The sequence below is a fragment of the Neovison vison genome, chromosome 3 (genome assembly GCF_020171115.1).
Source record: "Neovison vison isolate M4711 chromosome 3, ASM_NN_V1, whole genome shotgun sequence".
In the NCBI taxonomy this organism is placed as follows: Eukaryota; Metazoa; Chordata; class Mammalia; order Carnivora; family Mustelidae; genus Neogale; species Neogale vison.
In genome coordinates this window covers 66,679,847-66,703,036 of record NC_058093.1, presented here as the reverse complement: position 1 = coordinate 66,703,036, position 23,190 = coordinate 66,679,847, and the positions used below count along the sequence as shown (strand labels likewise).

At 36.9% G+C, this 23,190-nt stretch overlaps 1 protein-coding gene across 3 annotated transcripts in view; it reads right to left on the bottom strand.

The window, feature by feature from the left end:
* Nucleotides 1-23,190, bottom strand: part of UBR3 (ubiquitin protein ligase E3 component n-recognin 3) — a 253,610-nt gene that overhangs the window by 127,326 nt on the left and 103,094 nt on the right. For all 3 annotated transcript variants that reach the window (XM_044242304.1, XM_044242307.1, XM_044242306.1), the window contains exon 24: nucleotides 18,377-18,465. In XM_044242304.1, coding sequence (XP_044098239.1) covers nucleotides 18,377-18,465 — 89 coding nt within the window. The remainder of the gene's footprint in view (nucleotides 1-18,376; nucleotides 18,466-23,190) is intronic.

Below are 23,190 nucleotides of genomic sequence, written 5' to 3'. Positions count from 1 at the left end.
GAGAGAGACATGAGCAGGGGAAGGGACATAGGAAAAGGGAGAAGCAGACTCCCCAGTGAGCAGAGAGCCCAATGAGGGGCTTGATCCCAGGATCCCAAGATCATGACCTGAGCAGAAAGGAGATCTTAATGAACTGAGCTACCCAGGTGCCCCTATAATGAAAGATTTTAATTTATATGGTTAAATACACTTCAAATGCTGTTGTATCATTCACATATAAAAACTGAAACCAAAACACAGGAAGGAAAGGATTTTAGGAGAAGACTGTTTTAATTTTTTTTTTTTTTCCTGAGGCACTTCAGAAAGGAAATGTATAACATGGCAGCTCCTGGGGAAGAAAATGGCAATATTTACGAGGCGATAAAAGAGGAACTAACCATTTCTCCTTTATTTTGAATTCTAGTGATTATATCTTGGCAATAATGATAATCAATATATATTTATGTAAGGAAATCATTTAGATAAAACCATATATATTAATAAAGCAGAACTACTACAGAAAATGACAGTAATCCTCTGGTATTAATATCATTAACAGCAAGAAATTAAACACTGAGCCAATAATGATACTCAGATAAAGACTCTTACATTCTGTGAAGAACATGATGTTGTCCACAGTGGCAAAGAAATAAGTAGAGGGGATTGGGAAAACCAGAAAAACAGAAATGATGTATGACATGTTTAAAAGATGGAGGCATATCTAAATAAATAGGTAAAAATACATGAGAGAAATAGAAAAAGAAAGATGTCAAGTTCAGATATATTTTATATAAAGATTCATGCAAGTAAACATATCTAATATGTATTAAGAGTTACTGAGAAGAAATGGAGCCAGAAACCTAAAATAGAACTTTGGATGATGCTCAGTATTAATGGAAATAAAAAGAAGCCAATGAAGAAATCAGAGAAAAAACAATTTAACAATAGAATACAATGGAACTAGAGTAGAATCAGAACCAGAAAGCTTGATGCCAATGAGAATAAGATTAACTGGTCAAAATGAAAAGATTTCGAAAGAAGTACCAGAAGGTATTAAGATTTGACACATGATTGCTCTTTTTAGGGAGAAAACTTTAGTACAGGAAAGAGGGAATGTAACTTATTGCTCTCAGGTTCAAAGGAAAACAAAGAAATACCTGACCTGAAGTGACATGAAAAATAATTGTCTCAGATTAAATGCTAAAGAATTAAATTGTCACTGACTCTATCTCACACACATAGTTTTCCTTTTTTCTGTCTTGGTACAATCAACTTGAAAACTTCAGGGAAATCCCCATAGTAAAACACATCTTCAAAGAAGCTGCTAAATCATTCTTTCTGGAGTTTTTTAAAGTAAGGCTTGATAATCTTCTATAGTGATACAGGGTTAAAAGCATGAAAATAAAATAGATGACCTCTTTTTCATGCACAGTAAATTTTATCTGAATTCTAATTTTAGTAATTACAGACACCAACATCCCTTTTTGCTTTTCCTCAAAAAACTAAAAAAAATCATGCTTTATTTCTTAAAAGAAAAAAACCACTGCTTCTGTATATTTGATATATACAATAAATATGTATGTATATTCATTATTGGTAACTTATAATTGAGTCTATCATTCAGCATCCAATCTCAATTTTAGTTAAAATTTTAAAATGATCTCTGACCAAATTATATGTGGTTATTATTCCTTACCTATACAGACATGGAGAAATATTAACAGCATCTTATTCTGAAAGAGTCAAACTCAGAAGAGTAGGTATTATATTTAAATGGTTACATAAACAACAAAAACAGGCAAAACATGTATGGGATTAGGAATATGGACACTTGTTACTCTTTTTTTTTAAATAATTTATTTTATTTTATTTATTTGACAGAGAGAAACTAGGCAGAGAGGCAGGCAGAGAGAGAGAGAGGAGGAAGTAGGCTCCCTGCGGAGCAGAGAGCCCGATGCGGGGCTCGATCCCAGAAACCTGGGATCATGACCTGAGCCGAAGGCAGAGGCTTTAACCCACTGAGCCACCCAGGCGCCCCGACACTTGTTACTTTTACCGGCAGTGACAGAGAACATGAAGCAGTGACAGAGAACATAAAGGGGTTAGAGGATGCTGGTAATGTCCAATTTCTCAACCCAGATGCTGATTACCCAGGAACACCCAGTTTTTAAAAACTCATATAGCATGGAGTGCCTGGGTGGCCCAGTCAGTTAAGCACCTGTCTACAGCTCAGGACATGATCCCAAGGTCCTGAAGTCCTGAATCAGGCTCCTTGCTCAACAAGGAATCTGCTTCTCCCTCTCCCTCTCCTCTCTCTCTCTTTCTCTTTGTCAAATAAATAAATAAAATATTTTTTTTAAAAAACCAACTCATATAGCTCTATACTCATGATACATGCATGCACTTTTCTATGCATATGTTATATTTCAACAAGAAGTTGAAAAGTTTTTAAGCTTTATTAAATGAACAGCATAATAGGGTATATTCTGTAATAAGTATTATAATAAAGATACTTAATTCTGGCAATCACATGCACACATCAATACCTGTACATATTTTCCACACCAAAAAAAGAAAAAAAAATTCTAAAAAGATATGTCATACAAATTGATGCAATGAAGAGATTACGATGATTTCTTTTAGGTAAACTTAAAAAATGAAGACTGATGCAAAACTGAGACAGTAATAGTAAAAAATGAACAATCCAAGTACAACCAGAGATGATTCTAATAATGAAAACACTCCTGCTACAAATCACACTTCAATTACTTAAATTCTACTCTGACTTTCAACACAATTAAATTTAAAATGTAAGATGTTGGCAAGGATGCGGAGAAAGGGGAACCCTCCTAGACTTTTGGTGGGAATGCAAGCTGGTGCAGCCACTCTGGAAAACAGTATGAAGGTTCCTCAAAAAGTTGAAAATAGAGCTACCCTATGATCCAGGAATTACACTACTGGGTATTTACTCTAAAGATACAAATGTAGTGATCTGAAGGGGCATATGCACCTGAATGTTTACATCAGCAATATCAACAAGAGCCAAACTATGGAAAGAGCCTTGATGTCCACAAACATCACACACACACACACACACACACACACACACACACACAGGAATACTATGCAGCCATCATAAACCCTGAAATCTTGCCATCTGCAATGACATGGATGGAACTAGAGGGTATTATGCTAAGTGAAGTAGGTCAATCAGAGAAAGACAATTATCTTATGATCTCTCTAATATGAGGATTTGAGAGGCAGGGTGGGGGGTCGTGGAGGGCAAGGAGGGAAAAAATGAAACAAGATGGGACTAGGAGGGATACAAACTATAAGAGACTCTTAATCTCAGCAAACAAATTGAGGGTTACTGGGTGAGGGATGGTAGGGGGAGATAGGGTGGCTGGGTTATGGTCACTATGGGAGGTATGTGCTACGGTGAGTGCTATGAATTGTGAAAGACTGATGATTCACAGACCTATACCTTTGAAGCAAGTAATACACTATATATTAATAAAAATAATTAAATAAAATTTTAAAATTTAAAATGTGTTTCTGTTTAAAATTGACACTTGCCCTTTAAAAACAACAGTGCCTGGGGCGCCTGGGTGGCTCAGTGGGTTAAAGCCTCTGCCTTCAGCTCAGGTCATGATCTCAGGGTTCTGGGATCCAGCCCCACATCCGGCTCTCTGCTCAGCAGGGAGCCTGCTTCCTCCTCTCTGCCTGCCTGTCTGCCTACTTGTGATCTCTATCTGTCAAATAAATAAATAAAATCTTTTTAAAAATTTTTTTAAATAAAAATAAATAAATAAAAACAATAGTGCCTATTTTAAGTTACCGTAAGGAATATTATTACAATAAATGCAAAATGAAGCGATAGTTAATTCACCTGTTTGGTTTTACATGAACAGAAAAGAATCTATCTGAATTAAGCAGATGATTCTTCTGAATACTATTTCAAATTTGCCCAAGTTCTGTTTACAGTCACTGTTATAGAAAGACTGCAAAATGGCCTCAATTCTCCACTTCTCCATCCCTGTTTCTATGATCTTTGCAATGTGATTTTGAAACTCCTCCTATCAAAATGTAAAATTTATTTCCCCACCCTTTGTATATGAGCTGGTCTTGATTTGCTTTACTCAAGAGAATGAGGCAGAAGTAACATGCTTTTCCAAGACAAGGGCTCAAATGACGTTGCATGCTTTCCCTCCTTCTTTCCTACACTCTACACCATGTCACCTATATGAGAATAAGTCTTGGCTAGCTTGCTTGAGGAGGAGAACCTACATGGAGCAGCGCTGGGTTGTCCCATCAATTCAGCTCAGCCCCAATCAGCTGAATAGCAGATTTCAACCAACCAGTTAAACCTCTCACAGAAAAGTCAGGTCCAAATTAAAACAACCAGCCAACCCACTAACCACTAACTCAGGAGGAATAATAAATGGCTGTTGTTTTCAATCACTAAATTTGGGAATGGTTTGTTACACAGTAACTGCTAACTGACAAAATTTCTACTGTATGTTAATTACAGTATGTAACCTCTGAAAAGAATTTAAGAACTCTGCCTTACTGAGATATGTGAATCATGAAAGCTAATATTTAAAGTGATAAAGGTGTTTCCATTCAGATATATTCTGATTTAAGGGATTAAAAATCATTTTCCAATGGCAGCATTTTAACACCTATTTAGTCAACTACTCGTTTTAACATCACCAAAGAGAAAAGCTTCAGTATTCATGAATATTACAATTCCACTTCAAGAGTTGATACTGTTATGCAAAATTTCTTATTCTAATATTGGTTTAAATTGCTTAAAATCTATTTTCACATAGAATTAATCTTTATATAAAAATAACTTTGCCTTTACTTTTACCTTTGACATGAACTCACTGCATTAAACTAAAATAAGTATTTGTAAAACAATCAAAAATCTTCTTGGTGCATGTTTTGTCTTTGTATTTCCGAAGTTTTCTTGGATGAATAGAGGAAAGAAAAGATAAATGATGTAGGGAAGATATATTTAATGCCCTCAAAATTATGAGAAACATATTTTTGTTTCAAAACATTAGGCCTCCTCTGGGAACAGTCAACTGCAAAGCACTATTATCACAGAGTGAAGCGTGGTTTGTAGCCCAGTGGTAGGCACAGAGAATTTTCTTTATTGCATAAACTGATCTAAAATGTGAAGCCTTTTATTTTGTTTTAAAAACACACATTTTTTAAAAAGATTTTATTTCTATGACAGAGAGAGATCAAAAGTAGGCAGAGAGGCAGGCAGAGAGGGGGGAAGAAGCAGGCTCCCCTCCAAGCAGAGATCCCCAAGTGGGGCTCAATCCCAGGACCCCGAGATCATGACCTGAGCCACAGGCCTCTGAGCCACCCAGGTGCCTCAACTCTGTTTTAACTACAACTGAGTACTTGTTAGTAACCCACTAGGTGAGTTACTATTCATAAACTAAGCACACTATTAGAGTTTACTGTTTTCTACTAAGAAGTCTGACTGCCCTGTGACAAATGCCACAACGGCAAAACTCTCACCATACATCATTAATTCTAGTAAGGAAGTATAATTTTTTATTATTTTTTAATTTTTATTACCATCATTCTTGCTTTCCTCTTTTTTTTTTTACTTGCCAAAAAACAATCTCATTTTAAAATAATTTTAGATTTGTAGGGAAGTTTTCAAGCTACTACAAAGAGTTCATATACCCCATACCCAGTTTCCTTTTACATCTTTTATTAGGTGTATGCTTGTCACAATGAACTAATATTGGTATATTACTGATCCATTTTTATTGGCAAAATGTTGATACGTTAACTAAAGTCTATATTTCCTTCAGATTCCCTTAGCTTCTACCTAATGTCCTTCTTCTAGTCCAGAATCCCATCCAGGATACCATATTACATTCAGTTGCCGTGTCTCCTTAAGCTTCCTCTTGGCTGTGACAGTTTCTCAGACTTTCCTTGTTTTTGATGACCTTGACAGTTTTGAGGAGTACTCGTCAAGTGTTCTGTAGAATGTTACTTAATACTAACTCATCTAATGTTTTTTTCAAGATCAGTCCTAGGTTATGGGTTTTAGGGAGGAAGGCCACTGAGGTAAAGTACCATTCTCATCACATCATATCAAAGGTACATAATACCAACATGACATCGCTGTTGATATTTACCTAAATCATCTGGTTAAGGTAGTGTTTGCCACCTTTCTCTACTGTAACATAACTCCCTCCACCCCTTCCACACTGTACTTTTTGGAGGAAGTCATGAAGTACAGCCTATACTTAAGGAGTCGAGGAGAGTTGTTCCATTTGCTTGAGGGTGAGTTACTACATAAATTGTTTGGAATTCCTTTTTTTTTTTTTTTTAAAGATTTTATTTATTTATTTATTTGACAGAAATCACAAGTAGATGGAGAGGCAGGCAGAGAGAGAGAGAGAGGGAAGCAGGCTCCCTGCCGAGCAGAGAGCCCGATGCGGGGCTCGATCCCAGGACCCTGAGAGCATGACCTGAGCTGAAGGCAGCGGCTTAACCCACTGAGCCACCCAGGCGCCCCAAATTGTTTGGAATTCCTCTGCGTGGGAAATCTGTCTATTCTTCCTCATTTATTTATTCATTTGTTTATTTATATAAGTATGAATTGGGGATATTTATTTTATACTCAGGGTTATAATCTGATACTATTTATTTTCTTGCATAAATTGTTCCAGCTTGGCCACTGGGAGCACTTTCAGTATCTAACTCTATTACCACATGAACCATTCCAGCCTTCTCCTCTTGCCTATCTATTACTTCCCACTCCAGCAGTGAGAAATCTGGCTCCCATCATCCACATCCATTTATCTAACTGTTCAGTATATAAGGATAGTGGTTTCAGAAGAGTAAACCCATAGTGCCACAGGAGTAATGTCATCAACTAGACTACAGTGCTTGTGTGTAGTTCCCTTTGGCTTCAGTATTACAGACTCCACTAATTTACAAAGTTACTTAGCACCTTTTCTCCCCATCCCCTAAATGAGGTTGTTTCATGTATTTGTAATATAGATTCTCTCATCACATTCTGTAGTCCATTCTGGGACCTCCAACCTCCTAAATGACTTTTTAAACTTGAATAAATTAAAATTCACCTTACTGTTATAAAGTTTTGACAGATGCATAGTGTTACATATCCAACTGTACAGTCTCATACAGAATAATTCCACTACTCTAAAAAATACCTTGTGCTTCACTTATTTAAGCCCATTCCCCAACTTTGGCAACCATTGATTTGTTCACTATATATAGTTTTGGCCTTTCCAAAATGTTGTATAATTTGAAACATACAGTATACTGATTATTTTCATTAAGCAATATGCATTTAAGATTCATCCCAGTGTTAGCATGGCTTGACAGTTCATTCTTTTTTATTGCTGAATATACTCCACTATATGGATATATAATTTGCTTGTACATATTTGCTTATACATATCATTTGCATATACATAACTTGCTTATCCATTCATCTATTGAAAAACATCTTGGCTACTTCCAGTTTTGAGAGATTAAAAATAAAGCTTCAATAAACATTCATGTGCAGATTCTTGTGTGGACCTATATTTTTACATCAATTGGGTAAATACCTAACAGCATGATGGCTGGACCATACAGTCAGACTAAATTTAGCTTTGTAGGAAAATGTCAAATTCTTAAACCCAAAAATTCTAAGAAAGAACTTTTTGTTCTTTAAACGGCAACACACAGAAAAAATATGAGTTAATATCACATTTACATCACTATAACTAGATCTTTTTTTTTTTTTTTAAAGATTTTATTTATTTATTTGTCATAGAGAGAAGCGAGAGTGAGCACAGGCAGACAAAGTGGCAGCAGAGGCAGAGGGAGAAGCAGGCTCCCCGCCAAGCAAGGAGCCCGATGCGGGACTCGATCCCAGGATGCTGGGATCATGACCTGAGCCGAAGGCAGCCGCTTAACCAACTGCGCCACCCAGGCGTCCCACTATAACTAGATCTTTAGAAATTTTGGTTAATACACTTATCTCCATCTAGTGGCTATCAAAGAGTAGATACATACAGTGATATTCCAATTTCAGAAACTTAACATTGATTGTTTACTGCATTGATTGCTACTGTTTACTAAGGTAGAGCAGAATTTAAAAAAAAAAAAAACTGAAAATAAAGTGAATGTCTAATAATAAAGACATACTAAGTAAATTATTTCCTTATGGACCATTAAAAGTGGGCTTTTCCCACTTGCCCCCAAATAAAGAAAAGAAACACTAAATTAAAGCAGTGGTTCTCAACTTTAGCTGCACATTAGAATCACCCGGGAACTTTCACTATGCCTGACCCCCACTCTCAAAGATTCTTCTTTAACTAGTCTATGGTGGAGCCTAGATACAGGTATTACTTCAAGGAGACTATCATGAGTCTAATATGCACCACGGTTGAGAACTGCTGAATCAGAACTACTGGTAAAGACTTCGAAGTATTACTGAGATACAGAGCGAGGAAGGGTGATCTCACGTGGAAAGTAAACAATGACCAAAAACAAGGAAGGAAGAAAGCAGAAGGAGGAGAAAGAGAGGGAGAAGATTAAATGACCATATAATCATAGTATGATTGTATACGATTATACAAATATAGAAAAAACCACAGGAATGCACAAACCAAGTTGTAATCACAGGTCATGGAAGAAAAAGAAAAAACAACACAAATTGAAAGCATGTATATTAATCTCATTCATGTAATACTCCACGCATGTGTGCACACACGTGTTCATAATGAAATCCGGTATAAAAAGAGATCTATATATACCATACAAAATTTTCAGGGATATTCATGATACATTAAGTTTTTTAAAAAGGAAGCAAAGTCAGCCTTATGTACAGTATAATTTTATTTTAGAAAAAAAAAATAAAATCCAGTTATATAATTTTTATATGTATTCATATGAAGCAAGAAAGTCTGTTTACAGTAATTTATTCCAGAGGGGTGAGGTTAAAAGAAACCTAGGAAGAGATGATTAGCTTTGCTTATATTTAGTTTTATATGATATATTAAGCACACTATTATGCTTTTTAAAAAATGTTTTAGATTGGTATAAGTGTGTGCCTTATTTATAGAATAACCAAAATATAACTTTTATTTATGGGCTGCAGTTTTTGAAACACACCACATCACAGATGACTGACATAAAATGTCAGACCTAGCCCCAAAACTATATGGTCAACTGATCTTCAAAAAAGCAAGAAAGAATACACAATGAAAAAAGACAGTCTCTTCAACAAATGGTGTTGGGAAAACTGGACAGCAACATGCAAGAATGAAACTGGACCACTTTCTTTTACCATACACAAAAATAAATTCAAAAATAAATAAATAAATTCAAAACGGATTGAAGGCCTAAATGTCAGACATGAAACCTTTAAAATCCTAGGGGAGAATACAGGCCATAGTACTGATCTTTGGCATTAGCTGTAGCATTTTCTTACTAGGTATGTCTCCTGAGACAAGGGAAACAAAAGCAAAAATGAACTATTGAGACTACAAGAAAATAAAAACCTTCTACACAGCAAAGGAAAACTACAGAATGAAAGAAGATATTTGCAAATGACGTTGATCAAGGGTCAGTATCCAAAATACATAAAGAACTTCTACAACTCAACACCCAAAAAAACAAATAAGAACTTAAACAACTCAACACCCAAAAAACCAAATAAGCCAATTAAAAATGGGCAGAAGACATAATAGACATTCTCCTAAAGAATGTCTATTCTTTGGCCATCCAGATGCCAAGAGACACGTAAAAAGATGCTCAACATCACTCATCATGAGGGAAATGCAAGTCAAAGTGACAATAAGATACCACCTCACACCGTCAGAATGGCTAAAATCAACAACACAAGAAACAACAGGTGTTGTCTAGGATGTGGAGAAAGGGAATCCTCCTGCACCACTGGTGGGAATGCAAACTGGTACAGCCATTCTGGAAAACAGTATGGAGGTTCCTCAAAAAGTCAAAAGAACTACAATACAACCCAGCAACTGCACTACTAGGTATTTACACAAAAAAATACAAAAATATTAATTCAAAGGGAAATATATTTAAAGCAGCATTATCTACAACAGCCAAATTATGGAAACAGCCCATGTCCATCAACTGATGAATGGATAAAGAAGATGGAGAGGGAGGTGTGCGTGTGTGTGTGTGCGCGTGATGGATATTACTCAGCCATAAAAAAGAATGAAATCTTGCCATTTGCAATGACATGGATGGAGCTAGAGAGTATTATTTTAAGCTAAGTAAGTTAGAGAAAGAGAAATACCATATGATTTCATTCATATGTGGAATTTAAAAAACAAAACAAATGAGCAAAGGGGGAAAAAAGAGACACAAACTAAGAACAGACTCTTAACTATAGAAAACAAACTCATGGTTACCAGAGGAGAGGTCCATGGGGGATAGGTCAAATAGGTGATGGGGATTAAGGAGCATACTTGTGATGAGTATCATGTTGTACTTAAGTGTTGAATCATTAAACTGTACACCTGAATCTAATATTACACTGTACATTAACTAACTGGAATTTAAATAAAAATTTTAAAAACATGACAGACTAACACTATCCCCAAAACTGATATATTTATATTCAGAGCAAACAGTGCAAAAAATATTCTATACATGAGGTCTGTTTTCTAATTTCACTGAAAAGGAATTCATAGTGGGAATGCAAGCTGGTGCAACCACTCTGGAAAACAGCATGGAGGTTCCTCAAAATGTTGAAAATAGAACTACCCTATGACCCAGCAATTGCACTACTGGGTATTTACCCTAAAGATACAAACATAGTGATCCGAAAGGGCACGTGCACCCGAATGTTTATAGCAGCAATGCCCACAATAGCCAAACTATGGAAAGAACCTAGATGTCCATCAACCGATGAATGGATAAAGAAGATGTGGTATATATACACAATGGAATACTATGCAGCCATCAAAAGAAATGAAATCTTGCCATTTGCGACGACGTGGATCAAACTAGAGGGTATCATGCTTAGCAAAATAAGTCAAGCGGAGAAAGACAACTATCATATGATCTCCCTGATATGAGGAAGTGGAGATGCAACATGGGGGGTTAAGGGGATAGGAGAAGAATAAATGAAACAAGATGGGATAGGGAGGGAGACAAACCATAAGTGACTCTTAATCTCACAAAACAAACTGAGGGTTGCTGGAGGGAGGCGGGTTGGCAGAAGGGGGGTGGGGTTATGGACATTGGGGAGGGTATGTGCTATGGTGAGTGCTGTGAAGTGTGTAAACCTGGCGATTCACAGACCTGTACCCCTGAGGATAAAAATATATTATATGTTTATAAAAAATTAAAAATTTTTTTAAAAAAAGGAATTCAAGAAGTTTCTACTTAGTTGAGAGAGGAATTTCACAAGTTACAGAGAATAATTCAAAACTACAATACTTCATAAAATGTTTTTAAACATATATGCAACAGCCATAGATACATAAAACTATGCACTACATGCATTGCAGTGTCACAAGTAGATCGGTCCTACTTCAAAGAGAACAAAGTTCATAGCTGTGCCTGATTCTAAGGAAATGGAAGAGCACTAAAAAAGAATCTAATTTATGATAAAATTATACCCCAAACTGTCTAAAGCAGCAAAAAGATATATCAGGGAATAAGAAGCAGTTAAAAATATAAAGATCATGGGGAGGGTATGTGCTTTTGGGTAAATTGGAAGGGGAGGTGAACCATGAGAGACTATGGACTCTGAAAAACAATCTGAGGGGTCTGAAGTGGCGGGGGCGGGTGGGAGGTTGGGGTACCAGGTGGTGGGTATTATAGAGGGCACGGCTTGCATGGAGCACTGGGTGTGGTGAAAAAATAATGAATACTGTTTTTCTGAAAATAAATAAATTGGAGAAAAAAAATTTTTTTTAAATATATAAAGATCATCCTTTTTAATAGTAAGAGAAATGCTAATTAAAATTAGACTATGATACCATTTCTTCTCCCCGACCATGTTATCAAAAAACATTGATAACATTTGACAACCCATTCTAATGATAAGGATGTAAGGAAACTGATACTATGACACAATGTTGATGGGAATGCAGAACAGTAAAACTCCTATGAAAGCAATTTGATAATATCTAGCAAAATTACATATGTATTTACCCTTTGACCTAGCAATACCAATTCTAAAAATCCATCTTGTAGATATTATCAAAATATGAATAGATACATATGCAAGGATATTCACTGCAGTGCTATTTGTAGTAGAAACAACCCAAATTCCAATAACAGAAGACAATCTGAATAAAATATGGGGGGGGGGGAGAAACCTACAAAATGGAATACTATACAGCTAGTAAAGGGAATGAAGAAGATCTCTATGCACTACATGGTGGGATCTCCAGGGTAGAATGTTAAGTGGAAAAAAACATGGTAAAGAAAGCATACATAGTTATCATTTACCTAAGAATGTTATCATTTACCTAAGAAAGGGACACTAGGGATATAAATATTTTTATATCTCAACATAATTTATAAAATACATTCCTATCCTCACCCTCCCTTCTTATATAAATGATAACACTAAATATTTAGCATACATGTTAAAAAATAAGAGGATAAACCTCAAATTAAACTGTATTATTAAATAAGAAAATAAATAGCTTCCTCTACAACCAACAACAATAAAAATCAACCAATTCCTGATGTGTGCCAGCTGTTGCTTAGACAATCCCACATCCCAAATGAAATCTTAAAGGCTGGGTATGGTAGACAAATGTTATTTCAACTTACCTAGTATCTCCCGCCCTCAGCAGACTTCAGTTTTTGTTTAGCACAATTGCCCCCTCACCACTCCCTTTCAGTTCATGTGATTTGGGTGGGGCTGGCCCTAACAACAGGCTAGACTAATAGAGGAACATCAAAGATTTTTGATTCAGCTATTGGAAAAGCAGTATTCTTTTCATTCTGGTTTTTTAAAAAAAAAAAACAAAAAATTTCCAAACATGATGCATATCCCTTCTATCTTGTGCCTGTGCCTGACTCAATCAATCAATCATCAGGTCTATTCACCTCTTACTTGGCAACTGATCTCATGTCTGTCCCTTTCATCCTGTGGCTACCAACTTAGGGGAAGAGCACTTAACTCTCCTTTATTTGCTCCAAATATGAAGAAATAGTAAAGAGCAGACAAGCCTTGTTGATTGCCCAGGCCCTACAATTTACTACAGTATAACCTCAGAAGAATTACTTACTCTGAGTCTAGGCATCTTTGTCTGGAATAACACCACCTCTCTCATGGGGATGTCAGGACAAATAAGTCAATATACAGAATGTATTTAGCACAGTGGTGGGAAGACAGTTAACATACAAAACAATGTATCACCATCATCCCCCAAAACTCATATTCTTAGACCCAAACTCAAAATAAAGAAAAACTTTTGGCTACACAATATTTATAATTAAAATTAGAAAAAAAACATAGGGGGAGCCTGGGTGGCTCAGATCATGAGCCCTTCGGCTCAGATCATGATCCCAGGGTCTCGGAACTGAGCCCTGCATTGGGCTCTCTGCTCCACAGAGGGTCTGCTTCTCCCTCTCCCAGTTGCCCTCCCCACTTCTCGTGTACTCTCTCTCTCGTGTAAGTAAATAAAATCTTTTAAAAAAAGAAGAAAACTATAGTCTAATTATGAAGGGATAATTAAGTAAATCATATAATTAAAAATAAGAATAGCAATAGCCAATGCTTATAAACACTTCTTATATGCAAAGTACTCTAAGTGTTTTATTTATTTATTTGACAGATAGAGATCACAAGTAGGCAGAGAGGCAGCCAGAGAGAGAGAGAGAGAGAGAGAAAGGAGGAAGCAGGCTCCCTGCTGAGCAGAGAACTCGATGTGGGGCTCGATCCCAGGACCCTGTGATCATGACCTGGGCCAAAGGCAGAGGCTTTAACCCACTGAGCCACCCAGGCGCCCCTACTCTAAGTGTTTTAAATGTACTAATACATTCAATCCTCACAGCAACCCTAGGAAGTAGGTAGTATAATAATTCCTTTTTCACTATGTGAAAACTGATGCAGAGAGAGGTTAAGTAAATTGCCCCAGGTAATGGTGTGGCTGAGGTATAAACCTAGGCAGACAGGCTCCAGAGTCCATGTTCAAAGCCACTATACTTTGCTCTCTCTCCAATGAACTTTAAAAACTCATTCTTCAACTTTAAATATTATAGGAAACAGGAGTTTTAATAATAATACAAGGATATTTGTATGTTAAAATATTGTGTATTAAGGCAAAATTATAATATATAGTATCATATCATCAGTAATGTACATGTCTTTTGTATGGTGAGATTAGGGAAAAAATATGTCCTTCCTTATGCTCTCCTATACTGTACAATTTACACAATTAAAATGTAGTATGGGGACGCCTGGGTGGCTCAGTTGGTTAAGCAGCTGCCTTCGGCTGGGGTCACGATCCCAGCGTCCTGGGATCGAGTCCCACATCGGGCTCCATGCTCAGCAGGGAGCCTGCTTCTCCCTCTGCCTCTGCCAGCCTGTGCTCGCTCGCTCTCTCTCTCAGACAAATAAATAAATAAAATCTTTTTTTAAAAATGTCGTATGTTTAAGATCAGAAGATAATTTCCAAAATAAATTCTTATTCTATGTTAAACATCTGAACTCCTGCTTGGAATTCAATTCTGTTGCATTTCAGCCATATCTATATGATAAACCTTAATGGATCAAGGTTATAATCTAACATCCTGACTCCTATACCTAGATGACTAGTAAAAATAAATAATGGGAATAATGACCAGGAGAGAAAGATGAAACAATATGCAGAGGTAAATCTCGTCATATAAAAATGTGATAACTATAGAAAGGCATTAAGGAACAGATAAAAAAAGAGTACTAATCACAAAGCAGAAATCAGCTGTATTCAGAAAGAAAAGCTTTTGTCCCTAAATTTTTACTTACTAATGTACTATATAGATTAGAGAATTTGTAAAGTACTCTGTGTTATAAATTTGAAATATTCTGAGTGTTATGTTACTAGAAATCTTAAGAAAACATCCCTCATAAACAAAGATAAAGGCAAAATAAGAAGCAACTAAAAAATGCTAACATTTTTTACAACACAAATGAGAAATAATGCAAGAAGACAAAGGAATCTGACAAATGAAGCAAAGCAGTGGACTATATCTAGGTAATGCCAGATGGTGCCTCAGGTGCAGGCCATGTGTCATGTGTTAATAATATTATAATATATAATGTCAAAAGCAAATGGTAATCAGAGACAGAGAGACATGTGACTTTGCAATTTTTATCTCGGGAATTTGAAAATGGGCTCTCAAATAGGTTTTTGGAGTCAGATTTCTTTGGGAAGGGACTCAGTTATGAACAAAAAAAACATACAGATCTGAATGGTCCAGAATCCCACTGGCACTGCCATAACCAACATAAATAAACCAAGTGCTCATGAATCTATACTACCTCATTGTCACCACAGAGGCACGCAAGAACCGGGACTGGGAGAAAGCAAAGCTCATTATCCTGATGGCTTCTGTGATATTGCCTCTATTGGTTAGCAATCATACCTACCTAATTTCTCAACTGTTTTGCCAGTGCCCTGGCTACTGCCCAAAAAAAAAAGGTCCAACCTTCCACAAGTAACAAGATTTAGGAGAGAAAGTCATTAACTTTGCAGACTCATGACATTCAAAATGATCCTGAATATAACTGGTCTCTAAATATTGCTTATAGGGGCACCTGGGTGGCTCATTTGGTTAAGTGACTGCCTTCGGTTCAGGTCATGATCCTGGAGTCCTGGGATCGAGTCCCACATCGGGCTCCCTGCTCAGCAGAAGTCTGCTTCTCCCACTGACTTCCTCTTCTCTCATGCTCTCTTTGTTTCATTGTCTCTCTCTGTCTCTCAAATAAATAAATATTTAAAAAATAAATAAACAAATAAATAAATATTGCTTATAAATTTTTACACTTTTATAGTCAGCCTTCAGTGCAATATCTCCCACTGTCCTCAGCAGCTATTTCAAATCTCAGGTGTTACTCTTTTCACTCAGCAGAGCTTACCTTTTAATTAACCCTGAAAACTGAAGCAACCAAGTAATTGCCTCAATTTCCCATCTGCCTTAACCCTAGTGGAACTCACCTCGATCTCGATCTACTCTTCCTTCTTCTCTGCAGTCTCCTCAGGGGAAGGGTGACCATTCTCCTATTCAAGACAGCACTTCCTAACCTCCTCTAGGTACTTTGCTTAATCAGCTCCTCAGAAAACTATATCTGTTTTATCTCACTTGGGAAAGGGAGGCAACAGATAAAAGCAAGTTCCACAAATATTATTAACTAAGGCTTTTTTTCTTAGCTCCTAAAGTTGCAAACAAATAAGCCAAACTGTCTGTGTATCACACTGGTTACATTACTTCCCACAAAAAGGACGGCCTTGAAGTGACTTCAGAACACAGAATTTTGATATTGAAGGACAAAATGATCCGTAAACAATTTAAAATGTTTAACTTAATTTAATAATTTCATAGTTTGACATAATATCAAGGTTGATATTGTGAAGATGTTTACTTTGTAAAAAAAAAAAAAAGTAATGTTCTTACATATTATATATTGTGGTTGAATAGGAGAATATTTTCAACTCCAGGACATGTATGCTTAAGTATTTAGGGGTAAACTGTCATGATGTCTGTAACTTACTTCATTTATCAGAAATTTATTTTGCCATATTCCAGTGGTCATGCTCAGCAGGGAAATCTGCTTCTCCCTCTCCCTCCATCCCTCCCCCTGCTCATGTTTTTTCTCTCTCTCTCTCTCACTCTCTTTCTCAAATAAAGTCTTTTTTAAAAAATAAGTAAGTAAAATTTTAAGAAAAAAAAATTTTAAGTCCTATTATTTCTCAACACCTAAAGTCAACCTCTGGATGGACACCTGACTGTGACGGCAAAAGAAAATGTTAGCAACCCTAACGATTTAAAAGGAAATACCTAATAAAGGCAAAACATAGAGACGAGGAAAGGAAAAACAGGGGTGCTTATTAATTCACTTTGTATGAAGGAGTATGAAGGAACTGGCTACAGAGAGAACAGTTCATATACATTATAATTATATTTGATATGTGAAAAATAATACTAATCATGAATTTCCAGAAAGAAAGAGAAGATGGAATGGAAAAAGGGAAAGTAGTGTCAATGAACTAAATCCTCATCTTTCATATGAGAAAGTCAATTGATACTAAATTAATCTGATAAACAGTATTCTTTACATCAAAGTTATGTCTTGAACACAAACTCACCTGCTGAGGGTTCAGAAGACATTATATTGTATCTAGACTAACCCCCACCCCTCTTCTGGATGTTGATTATGTGTGCTTATGTGCACAAAAGTGCACGAGAATGTACTTTTGTACAGAAATACTATGTCATTTCTAAGATTACATTGTGAAAGAATGTATGCCTGTTTGCACATATGTGTATACACTTTAACTAAATGCACAACTTTATTTCAGCATTTCTGTCTAAAAGTTAAAAAAAAAAATCACTAGAATGCAAGAGGTAGTCAGGAAAGGGAATATCCTGGTTAACTGAAAACTGAGATTAACTGAAATTTAATCTATTCTTACAAGGTTTGTTAAACATTCCTCATAGCAATCTACTATCCTACAGGAAAATGGCATCCCCCTCACTATACAAAGGTTAGCGCTAATCTTAATGAAGTGAGAAGTGTAACTGATCTTAAGAACTACTGAAGAGGGGGCGCCGGGGTGGCTCAGTGGGTTGAAGCCTCTGCCTTCGGCTCAGGTCGTGATCCCAGGGTCCTGGGATGGAGCCCAACATCCGGCCCCCTGCTCAGCAGGGAGCCTGCCTCCCTCTCTCTCTCTCTGCCTGCCTCTGCCTGCCTCTGCCTGCTTCTGCCTACGTGCATTCTCTGTCAAATAAATAAATAAAATATTTAAAAAAAAAAAAAAAAAAGAACTACTGAAGGAGTAGTGGAAGGAGGAGGCACTAAAAGTATTTGAAAGCTATTTCAAAAGTCTTAGGATGATTTCACAGGAAAAGTCAGATTAAGTAAATACATGTTGGTGAACCTCACAAATCTGAAGGACAAAGTAACAGAGGAAAATAGAGGATATCATATTGTTACCATCAGAAAGAACTTTCTAACAATTAAAACCATGCAACAACAGAATAAACTGGCTATAACAGCCTGATTCTCCATCGCTCTACTGTTTAAATAAAGACTAGAAATCATCCATCGATAATGTTGAAAACTGGTGAAAAATTGAACTAGATAATCCCTGAAGTAATATGTGTCATTGTAAGAGTTCTAAACTAATAAATGTTAACTTACCAACATCCATTGCAGTTTCCATGAAGCTTTTCTGTCGTGAAGCAAACTCTGCAAGCAATTTCTGCTGCCTCTCTCTAGCCTTTTGTCGCCTAGATTAAACAGAAATAAAGTGATATGTATCAGACGTGTTTAAGACTTACTAAATTTCAGGAGTGTATACTGTATGAAAAGCCTTTGGCACACAGTTGAGAACAATCTGAGAGAATCTTTAAGTAGATTCCCCGCTGAGCAGGTATCCCAATGTAGGTCTTGATTTCACAATCCATGAGATCATGACCTGAGCCAAAACCAAGAGTCAGATGCTTAACCAACTAAACCACTCAGGCACCCCTCCACTGTTGAAAGATGGTTTGAAGATCACTGGCTTAAAAAGGTAAAAATAAAAGCCAAGATTTACTTTAAACTGTGAAATAATTAAAGCAGAAAATCTGGATTTTCAACAACACAATTTCCTAAGTATATGTCAGTTGGTAGCAAGAGTAAGAAAATTCTTTTTAGCAAGGAACCCACAATTTAACCCCAAGCACAAGTAACAGCAAACTGGTTGCTAGAATAAGCTAGGATGTTTAGATATGAATAAAATCTAAAAGATAAGAATAGTCAGATTTACTGTTACATTAAGAATAGGGCTTTACAGGGCACCTGGGTGGCTCAGTGGGTTGAGCCGCTGCCTTCGGCTCGGGTCATGGTCTCCGAGTCCTGGGATTGAGTCCCACCTCGGGCTCTCTGCTCGGCGGAGAGCCTGCTTCCTCCTCTCTCTCTGCCTGCCTCTGCCTGCTTGTGATCTCTGTCTGTCAAATAGATAAATAAAATCTTAAAAAAAAAAAAAAAAAGAATAGGGCTTTCCTATAAAAGACCTCAATGTGAGGCAGGAATCCATCAGAATCCTAAAGAACATCGGCAGTAACCTCTTTGACAACAGTCACAGCAATTTCTTTCAAGGTATGTCTCCAAAGGCAAAGGAAACAAAAGCAAAAAGGAACTTTTGGGACTTCATCAAGATCAAAAGCTTCTGCAGAGCAAAGGAAACAGTCAACAAAACAAAGAGGCAACCCACAGAATGGGAAAAGATATTCCCAAATGACAGTACAGACAAAGGTCTGATGTCCAAGATCTATAAAGAACTCCTCAAACTCAACACACACAAAACAGATTATCACATCAAAAAATGGGCAGAAGACATGATCAGACACTTCTCCAAAGAAGACATACAAATGGCAAACAGACACATGAAAAAATGTTCATCATCACTAGCTATCAGGGAAATTCAAATCAAACCACATTGAGATACCACCTTACACAAGTCAGAATGGCCAAAATTAATAAGACAGTAAATAACATGTGTTGGAGAGGATGTGGAGAAAGGGGAATCCTCTTACACTGTTGGTGGGAATGCAAACTGGTGCAGCCACTTTGGAAAACAGTGTGGAGATTCCTCAAGAAATTAAAAATAGAGAGTGCCTGGGTAGCTCAGTTGGTTAAAGAACTGCCCTCAGCTCAGGCCATGATCCCAGAGTCCTGGGATCAAGACCCACATCAGGCTTCCAGCTCCACGAAGAGTCTGCTTCTCCCTCTGACCTTCTCCCCTCTCATGCTCTCTCTCACTGTCTCTCTTTCTCAAATAAATAAATAAAATCTTAAAAAAAAAAAAAAAGGAACTGAAAATAAGAGCTTCCCTATGATCCTGCAATTGCACTATTGGGTATTTACCCCAAAGATACAGATGTAATGAAAAGAAGTGTACCCCAATGTTCATAGTAGTAATGGCCACAATCGCCAAACTGTGGAAAGAACCAAGATACCCTTCAATGGACGAATGGATAAAGAAGATATGGTCCAGCTGTTGGGGGGAATGTAAGCTGGTGCAGCCACTCTGGAAAACAGCATGGAGGTTACTCAAAAAGTTGAAAATAGAGCTACCCTATGACCCAGAATTCGCACTACTGGGTATTTACCCTAAAGATACAAATGTAGTGATCTGAAGGGGCACATGCACCCCAATGTTTATAGCAGCAATGTCCACAATAGCCAAACTATGGAAAGAACATAGATGTCCATCAACAGATGAAAGGATAAAGAAGATGTGGTAGATACAAACAATGGAATACTATGCAGCCATCAAAAGAAATGCAATCTTGCCATTTGCAACAATGTGGATGGAATTAGAGGGTATTGTGCTGAGCAAAATAAGTCAATCAGAGAAAAACAATTATCATATGATCTCCCTGATATGAGGAAGTTGAGAGGCAAAGTGGGGTTTTGGGGAGTAGGGAAGGAAAAAATGAAACAAGATGGGATTGGGAGGGAGACAAACCATAAGAGACTCTTAATCTCACAAAACAGAGGGTTGCTGGGGGGAAATGGGTAGGGAGAGGGTGGCTGGACATTGGGGAAGGTATGTGCTATATTGAGTGCTGTGAAGTGTGTAAACCTGGTGATTCATAGACCTGTACCCCTGGGGCTAATAATACATTATATGTTAATGAAAAATAAACATTTTTTAAAAAGATATGGTCCATGTATACTATAGAGTATTATGCCTCCATCAGAAAGGATGAATACCGGGACGCCTGGGTGGCTCAGTTGGTCAAGCAGCTGCCTTCGGCTCAGGTCATGATCCCAGCGTCCTGGGATCGAGTCCCACATCGGGCTCCTTGCTCAGCAGGGAGCCTGCTTCTCCCTCTGCCTCTGCCTACCTCTCTGTCTGCCTGTGCTCTCTCTCTATCCCTCTCTCTCTGACAAATAAATAAATAAAATTTAAAAAAAAAAAAGCTATCTCTAAAAAAAGAAAAGAAAAAAAGAAAAAAAAAGAAAGGATGAATACCCAACTTTTGTATCAGCATGGACAGGACTGGAAGAGATTATGCTGAGTGAAATAAGTCAAAGAGAGTGAGTCAACTATCATATGGTTTCGCTTATTTGTGGAGCATAAGGAATAACACAGAGGACATGGGGAGATGGAGAGGAGAAGTGAGTTGGGGGAAATTGGAGGGGGAGATGAACCATGAGACTATGGACTCTGAGAAACAAACTGAGGGTTTTGGAAGGGAGGGGCATGGGAGGTTAGGTGAGCTGGTGTTGGGTATTATGGAGGGCACGTATTGCATGGAGCACTGGGTGTGATGCATAAACAATGAATTCTGGAACACTGAAAAGAAAAAATAAATAAAAATTTTTAAAAAAAAGGTCTTTCCTAAAAGAGAATGAGCAGAAGCCAGAGATTTCCCAGTTTCTACTAAGATTTCTTTCTTCCAAGTTTAGTTTGTTTCAAGTAAAAAAAAAAATAAGAGACTCAAATATGACAAAGAATAAAACTATATTCCAAACCTAAGCATAAATATTCCTTTGGATTAATTTATCAATTATGAATTATTTATTATTTAGCCTATGCAATGATGAATTTCTGAACTCTACACGTGAAACTAATGATGTACTATGTGGCTAACTGAACTTAATTTTAAAAAAATTAAATATATCCTCAAAGGACAAAAATTTGCAACACAGAAGAAATGGAAACAAAGATGTGCTAGAGATGCTCGAAGCATTTTGTGGATCTCCAAAAATGCTGTCAGAAACAATAGCATTGACAGAATACAAGTTTGGTCTCCTACACCACTACTCTGTAAATTTATAAGTTTCTTATGTTTCTTTAATTAAAACAATCAGTTGGGGCGCCTGGGTGGCTCAGTGGGTTAAAGCCTCTGCCTTCGGCTCAGGTCATGATCCCGGGATCCTGGGATCCAGCCCCACATCAGGTTCTCTGCTCAGTGGGGAGCCTGCTTCCTCCTCTCTCTCTGCCTGTCTCTGCCTACTTGTGGTCCCTATCTGTCAAATAAATAAATAAAATCTTAAAAAAAAAAAGAATCAGTTATGCCACTCTGTAAATCACTTTACATGTACATTTAGAGTATAGCCATAAAAAATATTTCAAACAATAATTCCATATACCAAACATAAGGAAGCCACAAATATAACTGCTTAGCACTAGTATTAAAATGCATGTCTACTCTCCACAACCACATAAGCCTAGAAGACTGTAAGCTCCAGATAATTATGGCTGCAACCTTGATTTTAGCCTTGTGAGACTGTAAGTCGAGAACCCTGTCATACCACGCCTACATTTCAATATACATTAACAGCGAGTAAATAAACGAATGCTGTTTTAAACTTTTTAAAGAAAAAAATTCTATCCTCGCTTTCTGTGATTTGCATAAAAAAGGTTATCAATTATTTTTCTTTGTGAATTTTTTATTAACTTAGGTAATTCTTTTCTAAAACTGGGCATAAATGTAAATAAAAATGAAAAGACAAACAAGTTCTGGCAGATTTCATACAACCCAGTAATTTTCCATTATTATACCAGAGGTGGAAACACTGAGGTTGCATACTGTTATAAGTGTCTAAAGGTTTCCTTCCTATTTGTATCTTATCTTCTATGGAGTTACTATTACGGATGTGATGCCAAGTTTGTCCATAGGTGAGGTAGTTGGGACTGTATCACCATCAAGTTTTTATAAACTGTCTGGCCTTTATTAAATAAAACTTAATCCAAAATCCAAAATAAATTGAGAAAAGACGTGAGAAGCATAGTAAGATTCAAATAAATTCATCTTAATCCTTCACCATCTGCTATAGAATTAGCTTCAAGGACTTTTCAATATCATCAACATAACCACTCAAAGGAAACAAAGCCCAAAAGGGAGGAAAAAAAACACCTTTTTTCAGACTATTATTTATTACAACAGCATTAGAGCCTTTGCAAAAATGGCATCTGATCTACTCCAGTATCACATCTATTATGAGTAATTGTTACA